The sequence below is a fragment of the Primulina huaijiensis genome, unplaced genomic scaffold (assembly GCF_012295235.1).
Source record: "Primulina huaijiensis isolate GDHJ02 unplaced genomic scaffold, ASM1229523v2 scaffold208284, whole genome shotgun sequence".
Taxonomy (NCBI): Eukaryota; Viridiplantae; Streptophyta; class Magnoliopsida; order Lamiales; family Gesneriaceae; genus Primulina; species Primulina huaijiensis.
This window is the reverse complement of record NW_027355212.1, coordinates 1-9,194: the sequence shown is the minus strand read 5'-3', so window position 1 is coordinate 9,194 and position 9,194 is coordinate 1. Positions and strand designations below refer to the sequence as shown.

The 9,194-nt window shown below is 34.9% G+C and overlaps 1 protein-coding gene across 1 annotated transcript; it reads left to right on the top strand.

Annotated features, from left to right (window-relative positions):
* Nucleotides 1-98: 98 nt before the first annotated feature.
* On the top strand, nt 99-8,275 carry LOC140966933 (OVARIAN TUMOR DOMAIN-containing deubiquitinating enzyme 7-like). The gene is made up of 6 exons (XM_073427245.1): nt 99-189; nt 908-1,057; nt 1,221-1,282; nt 2,724-2,808; nt 2,898-3,026; nt 3,228-8,275. Exons 1-6 carry the CDS (start codon nt 169-171, stop codon nt 3,408-3,410), a joined length of 630 nt encoding a protein of 209 aa, XP_073283346.1. The 5' UTR covers nt 99-168; the 3' UTR covers nt 3,411-8,275.
* The last annotated feature ends 919 nt before the right edge of the window (nt 8,276-9,194 follow it).

The following is a 9,194-nucleotide window of genomic DNA, read 5'->3' as shown; positions in this document are numbered from 1 at the left end:
TAATTATTGTGCATGTGCTCATGAATTGATGAAGCGTGTGAATTATGGAGTATTTTATTCCTGAATTAATTAATGTGCGGTGATTTTGATCACCTGACTGTTGTTTGTTGCAGGGCATTGGCTGATCAGTTGGAGGGGAATGAGGACAAGCATGAGAAGTATCGAAATATGGTAGTTCGATTTATTAAGGTATAATTTTTTTAGACATCCTGTTTCAGTCTAACTTTGGATGATAATTTGTAGTTATTATAACAGGTTGCAAATACGATGAATGATGGATGAGTTTGCTAGTTTGTTATTTCATCTTTATTCGTTAAGAATTATCATAGATACTATCAATGCGATATGACAGCGTCAAGGCCATTTACTACTTGAGTTGCTTTAACGGGGGCTTGCATGGCTCTCGTGGGGTTTAAATGTGACGAAAAACCGAGTAAGGAAAGTTGAAAGTGGTTGCATCTTATTTTTTAACAAAGTAAATTTCAAGTTTAGTTTTTGGTGAATATTGAGTTAATTGTAGAATACGATGAATGTCTCAATCTCCGAGATTACTTGAAAACAAAGCAGAACTAATGAAGAGAAAAAGCTTGCGTTTTTTGCCAAGACGTGGGGGCTGGAGGGAGGCGAACTTTATCACGATGTAGATTACCATTCTAACCATCAACGGGTGTCAACCCAATTTCGGCTTCTTTATTATGTTATAACCATTTCACATTGATATTTTTTGGGAACCAAATTAAAGAAAATTACAAGTTATCACATTATTCTCTTCCTCAAATCCAACTGTGAAATGCCATGTTCATGCATTCGGCACGAGTTTTGTTCAAGTTTCTACTGCATTTTTTATACTATAAAATCAAAAAGATTTAATTTCGTGGAATACTGATCCATAAGTTAAACTTGGCAGAACAATCGTGAAATGTTTGAGCCCTTTCTTGAAGACGAAGTTCCATTTGATGAATATTGTCGGTCCATGGCCCAGGAAGGCAATTGGGCAGGACATGTGGAGTTGCAAGCAGCTTCTCTTGCCACTCATAGAAACATATGCATTCACAGAGTGTGTTTTCTTTCTTGATCATTACTTTCACACTGTTCCATGATTTTAAAATTTCCAAGCTCAATTATGGACAGCAGTGACGCCTTTATGCTGTCAATTTATACTGTGATAATGTTTTAGAGCGTTTAGATTAATTATCAATTTCCATTTCTTTTTTTTACAGCATAGGTCACCTCGTTGGCATGCACAAAATTTTGATGTACGTGAAGCTCCACAGATTCACCTGTGAGTACTACAGAAAATTAGAATTTGGTCGTGTTTAATTGTTGGCATAGTTTAATTCTTGTACTAACATATTTTTATATTAGTGGTTTATTATTTGTTCTTTTGGTCTTTTTGTCTGTATTGTTACGATTTTTTGTCTTGCAATGCTGGATAAGGTTCTTCTGTTGTAAATCCTCTCAAGTACCATTCTGTGATTCCCAATTACCCAAATAAAAATCAATAAAAGGAAACTCTTGTAAGTCTATGGATCTTTGTTTATAACTATAATCATCTCTGTAACCATCTGGAAATCTCTGCGGGTAAATGAAGATCTTTAATTCGTAGTTACTTGAATTTTAGGTATTGATAACTTCCTGAGCTGAATATAGGCTATGCAGACATGTTAAACTTGTATTGAGCCATGACTGTGATCTGAATCATCAATGATTGTCCAACCACAACTTACAAATATGTGGATAACGACAATGTGACATTATTCCTGAACTATAACTTGTTCTTGTCGTTGCTCTAGTTTTTACATTTTTGTGCTTTCACTGGATGGAGGATATTATTGAGTCTTTCGTTGAAGAGGAGATGTTTAGCTCAATTTTGCTCTGGTCACAGTCAGTTTTAAAATTCATAGAATGCAGTACTAGAAATTTTCAAAACACTCACGTGCGGAAGAAGTTAGCATCCTCTTCTACGAAAGACAAGAATTACACGCCAAAGAATAAGTTGCATTTCTTTTTCCACATTATGATATTGCACCCAAAAGAATAAGTTGCATTTCTTTCTTCCAGAATATCTTCTCTTAATTAAGAAATATTTCCACTTATAGGCTATTGACTGAAGTTCTTAATTTGTTTCCAAAGTGTTCATGGTCCACACCTTGGTTGTTGGAATAAATGATGCTAGAACATAACATATGCCTAATTTTATTAACTTTTGTTGTATGTCTGTTTATACATTGCACACACCAATCTTTGTGTAGTTTGGGCATTGAAGTGCTAAATGTAATATGGAAGAGGATAGTCACAGTAGAATTCATTGTTGGAAACTGAAGGGAAATATGCTAAAACAATGTTAAAAATTTGTCTATTTAATTTGAGACTCCTGGAACTTATTAAATTTCACCTTGATTAGCATAGCATCCATCTCACTTTATTTTTATTTGGAGTCAGAATCTAATTTCTCTATTTAATTCAAGGCTCGTGGAACTTATTAAATTTCACCTTGATTAGCATAGCATCAATCTCACTTTATTTTTATTTGGAGTTAGAATCTTAAGTCCTTTTAAAGATTGGAATCTTGTCAGTGACAAAAGTGGTGGTGTGCTAAGAGTTGCCAGTGGAATCTTGTATTCTGTTCTCCTAGAAAAAAGTACAGAAAAAAGAGCTCCTCCAGTTCTTCCTAATGAGGATATTGAGTTTTATTCCGTTGACTTGTTTTATAATTCTTGTAGTTCTTATCATGATGGAGAGCATTATAATAGTGTGCGTTTAAAGGAGGATACTTGCTCTGGACCAGCTAGGCCAATATTTATCGAGGTGACCTATGTGTTGCTCTTAGTATGTCATTATCCAATGTATGGTATTTTCTACAATAGATTCTGATAATTTCTAGTTTTCTTATAAAGGACAACACAGGTCTTTCAGCGAAATCTAATAAAGCAGATGTAGTTTGCACAGTTCCAGAAAAGGAAGGTGGTGAAAATATATTACAGGAGAAATCCAGTAACATTGTAAATGCTACAAAAGCACAGCAGGTGATTATTTCAAGTAGTTGAAAGGTTTACAACAGTCCCACTTGCGTGCATTAATTGGCACACCAACTGACCCCCCACGATAGATGTGGTGAAGAAAACAAATATTGGCTGAAAAGCTCACTGTTTCTTCTTCAATTGGGTTTTGGTCTACTGAAACAGGGGAGTTACAAATATTTTCCTAATTATTTTGATGTCATGTAGGCTTTAAATGTGGGAGGTGACATTGTAGCCGAATTGCTTACTCCAGAACAAGAATCTGGAGATCATATGTTTGCTGATTTAGTTGTAGATAGTCCTTACGGTAATGACCTTTTAGTATGTTTTACAATTCCTTTGCTGAGTGGTTCTTTTGTGTGCTTGTTTATATGTCGCCTGAGTATTTAACCTGACAAGGTTATCTTCACTTTGCTCTGATGGTTTGTTCTTGTTAAGGTTTTTGCTTTAAAACTAAATTGTTAAATCAAAAGTTTATAAAAACAAAGAGAAAAATAGAAACGATAAGTAATGTAGCACTTTTACTTAATACTAATTAAGACATACACAATATTCTCAACCCTACAGAGGAAAACTAAGGGAAATAGGACAATAACAAATTTCTCAGTTGCATTTGGATCAGAGGATTTGGATTTGAGAAAGAATTATTTGCAATGACTTCGAATGGGATTTGAAATCCTCTACAATAATTCAAAAATAACTAGCAGATGATTTAAAATTCATTATCAAATGGATTAAACAAACAAATCAATGAACTTGTTATTAAGAATTTGAAATTTTTAGCTTCAAATCAAATCACTTCAAATGCAACCTTAGAGTTAGGGATAATATAAAGCTAATAGAATCAATCTAAGATTATGTACAACTAATCTGCATACACCCCCCTTGACCTGGTGTATGAAGGTTGTATAATTTAGGCTCATCCACGAGCTTCTTAAATGTTGGCTTCATTGACCCTTTCGTTAAGACATTCCGTGCTCGTGCTGATATAGGAACTTAAGTCAAGTGCAGAATTCTTTCTCAATCTTTTCTCTGATCAAGTGCCTATCGACTTCTACGTGTTTAGTTTGGTCTAGTACAAAGGAATATAAAGGCTATTGATAGCAGCTTTATGGTCAATTGCCTATCGACTTCTACATATTTAGTTTGGTCTAGTACAAAGGATTATAAAGACTATCGATAGCAGCTTTATTATCACGATAGAGTTTCATCTTCAAAAATTGTTCAATTATAGAAGCTCATAAACGTCGTGTGTCAAAAATATGAGTTCAGCCTTTGCACTACTCCTTACTCCTTGCTACTGCTGTTTGTTTTACTGTTCCATGTAACAAGATTTCTTCAAAAAAGTGAACACTAATCATTTTACCATTCCATGTAACAAGATATCTTCAAAAAGTGAGCACTATTCAAATGATTCTATATCATTCATAGAGGCTGCCCAATCTACATCCGTGAAAGCTTCGGTACATCAAATTTTCGTCAACTGTAATCAAACACTCATTACAATTTTGATGGACCCGAGACCCATCTCAATGTGTCTAAACCTAAACCCATGCATGCCTCGACCATACCCAAAGCTAACGTGTTCTACCGATTAGACCGGTCACACAATTATATTCATAATATTTTTTGACATTGTTAATTTTTAACTTATACAGTTATATAAACTAAAAATTATTTAAAAAATCCAAACAAAATCTATAACTCAATTTAAATTAAATATCAAAAGTAGTAATTCCATGCAATCAATAAGTCATATAAATCCGACAAAATATTAGTTACATATTAAAGTGTGTGTAATCCTCAAAATCTCATATAATAGGCAATCTTCAAGAGAGGATAGAAGTGGATAAAATATATGGATATATTGGGGGTAATTTCACCAGGACCCAAATGAAAAGTTTAAAGGCATAAAACTGCCTAAAAAAATATTAATACATTAATATATCCTTCATTTTTTAGAAAATAAAGCAATTTAACCCCAAAAATCGAGCACATTCACCCAATTTGTAAGGGATTTATGCCAGACTTCTAAAAACATGGCTCTTTAAATGCAATAATATTAAACCAAGAGTTTTTCGCTCTTTTGAATTTTTACGAAGGGTGCTGATGCAATTTGCCGGTATATGTTGGTGAATGTTGGCTTTGGAAAATCTCCAAGCAAAAGTTATTCCTCGTAAAGTTATTCCCCGTTAAACATGGTAGAAACAATATTTACTCCTGGTAAAAACCTAAATGGGTCGAGCACTATAAACCCGGTTATCCGACCCATGCTTGTCCGGGTACAAAAAGTAAATATCATCACCGACTCATGCCCATTTAACATTACCTAAAGCCGACCCAGATAGGTTGGGTTCAGGTTGAGTACCCGTTTTGAACCAAATCCATTGTCCTAATAGCTTTTCCAACCAATCTCACCTTATGTCGTTCAATTGAGCCATCAAAGTTATGACTGTAAATACCACTCGCAAGCAACTAGTATTTATCCTTCAAGTTTTTCATCACTACATGATTCCATTCCTGTTGGTTTGATACTTCTCCAATGTTTTTTTTTGAAACATTGGAGGTTTGACATCTTTGTCTCTGGACTCTAGTGATACAATTGAAATAATCAGATTTAAGGGTTGTGATTCTGGAATTTCCAGAGCATTATTTGGTAAATTTTAAAGGGCGGAAGTGAATCTTCGGTTTTGAGATCAACCATCCTGAAGAACTTCTTAGGTATTTTGGAATTAAAGTACTTTGGTCGACATTCTATTGATTACATAACATGCAGTAAGAACTAATCAACCCAAAAGAGTTTTGGAACATTTTTTGTGAATAAGAGAGGTCGGGGATACCTCTAGCAAATAGCTATTTTTCCTTTGTAAGTTCCATTTTGTTTCTCAAAAAAATTTCCATAAGGGTACTGAAAAAAATCAAGTGTCATTATTGGTACAAAGCATTTTAATATTCTCACTAAATTGAGTTTTAATCATGGAAAGAAAACTTGGAAAATATGCTATATTTCTATTTTTTTCTTTCAAAAGATGCACAAAACAAGCCTTTGTATGATCATCGGTAAAGGAGATAAACCACTTTTTTTATTAGCAAGAGTTTTTATATGAGATGGATCTCAAATGGCACAGTGAGTCAGTGAGTCAACATGAATGATTTGGAAGCTCGATCAGGTCAAGGTGGTAAAAAATACGTGCTTGTATTTTGAAACTGTCAAATTTCCTATTGAACTTCCAAGTGAGGGTGGAAACAAATGTTTCAAGTACAAAAAATACGGATGTTCTTGCCTACAATGTTGCAACATTATTTTTTGTGTTTTAGGCAAAGAGTGATAACCAACAGCTGCATGAACTTGACCACTTACAGATAAATCCTCGTCGAAGTAGTAGACAGATGATGAAAGTTGAATGACACGATTCAATCTTTTATAATTGTGCCAACGGTGAAGATTGTATGATAGGCTAGTTATAAGTGGGACAAATTTAAAAAGTACTTTGGAACTAGTTTAATGGAACCTATTCCAGCAACGATCTAATAAGAGACATGGGTTACTTTAATATTGTGATTTCTGGGACATGGAATATAGGAGTAAACATACTCTCACAACCAGTCATATGCTCAAAGGATCTAGAGTCAATAATCTGTGGCTCAAAGGTTGGTCATGCTATCAAAATCTGTCAAAAATGTACCTTTTCATGCCACGAGGCAAGTGGTAACAAATTGATTTTTGGTTAGCAAGTTTTCTGTCTGCACCTTTGAAAAACTGGTTTTGTCATGGTTTTTCTCCGTTAACGGTCAAAGGTGACTTGGAGGCCTTTCCCTTCACATCCTCGTAGTCGATTTGGAGCCTAATTTGCAGGTTTTACATGAAGATCCCAGCACTTGTTCTTAGTATGATACAACAACTAACAATGGTTGCACCAGGCTTGACTTCTCTTCGCGGGAGGCTAGAAATTGTTATGATCATTGATGCGGCCAAACACAGATCCAACCCACTAGTTTTTAAGATAACGGATAGAGAATCTAGTTTACTAAAGTTTTTAGGGCTCTAGTTTACTTCTTATCTATTTGATTAATTTTTGAATAAAAGATAACCGTCAATATCTCATGTGTTCTATAAATATGGGAAAAGTGCTAGGATTAGGAGATATATTATCTTTAGGATATGAGTTTATTTAGTACCTGACAGAGAAATTAATGTTGATCTTTTAGTAGTTGACACGGAGAATGATTCTTTGTATATATAAGTGATTGTGCGGAAATAAATGGTTAAAGCAAAATATTTTCCTAAAAGCCTAGTGCTAAACGATCGTGAAGTTCTCTTTAATGAACCTCAAATCATCTACAAGATCGTGAGCTTCTCTCCTAAAACGAGACTCAATTTCTACCATAAACTGTTTAACTGCCCCATAACGTGATCGATAACTCGAGATCATAAAACATTGGTACCAGAGCCAGTCTTCATGGAGGAATTTCACGTATTTAATCAACATTTCGAAGCCTTTATGAAAATATATCGAGAGGGCAAGGCAGTCACCGAGAAACAACAAGCTCTTCTTGATCAGTTTGATGGGATAAACAAATGTCTGTTAACCATTTGCTCGGAAGAACGAGACTTGGGCGAGCTAGGCAACAGCCCCACGCTTCCCCAAAATCAAGAAGATGTTTGTTGTCCCAGTCCCGAGCTATTTTGGACAGAAGACCAAGAATGCCCAGACTGAAGTTTTAATGCATTGGGATGGACTGTCTCTAATAAATGCATCCTGGAAAAATGCTTCCACCATGAGCGAGCAGGTCCCCTCATTCGTATTTGCGGACTAACACGTTCTCCAGGAGGGGAGTGATATTATGATCATTGATGCGGCCCAAACACAGATCCAGCCCACTAGTCTGAAAGATAACGGATAGAAAATCTAGTTTACTTGAATTTTTAAGACTCTAGTTTACTACTTATCTATTTAATTATTTTTCAAATAAAAGATAATTGTCAATATCTCATGTGTTCTGTATATAGGCTAATGATTATGAGATATTTTATCTTTAGGATATGAGTTTATTTTTAGCAATTGATATGGAAATTTATTTTGATCTTTGGTAACTGACAGAGAGAGATTTTTTGTATATAGAAGTGACTGTATGAGAACAAATGGTTAGGATAAATTTTCCTAAAAGCTTAGTGCTAAAAGATTGTGAAGTTCTCTTTAGTGATCCTCAAATCATCTACGAGGTCGTGAAGTTCTCCCCTAAAGCTAGCCTCATTTCCATCATAAACTCATTAATCGCCCCAATAATGTGATCTATAACTCGGGACCATAACAGAAATCTCCAATCTTGGTTGCATCTTGCACGAGGGAAAAATTTTCAGTTACCGGAGTCAATACCTCACCAAGAATCATTTTCCTTGGATATTCTTCATGAAAGACCTCAGGAAATTCTTCGTCTATGACTAGAAAAGGCCTTATCTTTAGAATACACCCTTTAACTTCATTAAGATCTCTACTCAGACCTGTTAATAATCATGAAGATGATCTTTATCCACCATATTCTTAAAAGTAACCGGAACCTCATAATCTTTCAATTGGCACATGTTAAACAGATCCAATTCATACTGATTTTTTTGGTGCATAAAGAAGTGTGTGACATCGAACTCCCCTTTCTTGAGCTTATATATCTTGTTCCACAACTCAAACATGTGAGAAGATTTCTCAAAATCCGAATAGCGGAATGAAGATCTACTTCACCGTAGTATAGAATAGATTATCTCCAGTGTTATCTTCTATCGAGTGAATCAGCTAAGCCATCACCATCGAGTTTTGAATATCTCATATTTGGTATGAGGAACCACTCGGTGATGCTTTAGGAATTGATCCATCCAAATAACCGATTTTGTCCATGCTGTGAGTCACCATTGAAGGTGACTGACCATTGAGGATAGTTTTTACCGTTCAGCTTTTAGGTTGTAATTTGCGGGATATGGAGAGTTCTAAATTAATGCAGCGGGAATTGGAGAGGAGATGGTGAGGTTTGTGTTCCAGACATTTGTCTTTCTCAACTTGCTTTTAGCCTTTAATCTTCTGGTATCGGTTAAATATGCTGTATTTTTACTGAATAATAATTAATAAGATACACAATATTCTCAGTCCTATATTTAGAGGAAACTGAGTGAAGAAGGAAAAT

What these genes read in the sequence shown, in the direction of transcription:
- LOC140966933 (XM_073427245.1), top strand. Translation starts at nt 169, where the DNA reads ATGGTAGTTCGATTTATTAAG. An exon ending in CTAGGCCAATATTTATCGAG is followed by an intron (nt 2,809 to 2,897) that starts GTGACCTATGTG and finishes TTTCTTATAAAG; the next exon opens with GACAACACAGGTCTTTCAGC. An exon ending in ATGCTACAAAAGCACAGCAG is followed by an intron (nt 3,027 to 3,227) that starts GTGATTATTTCA and finishes GATGTCATGTAG; the next exon opens with GCTTTAAATGTGGGAGGTGA.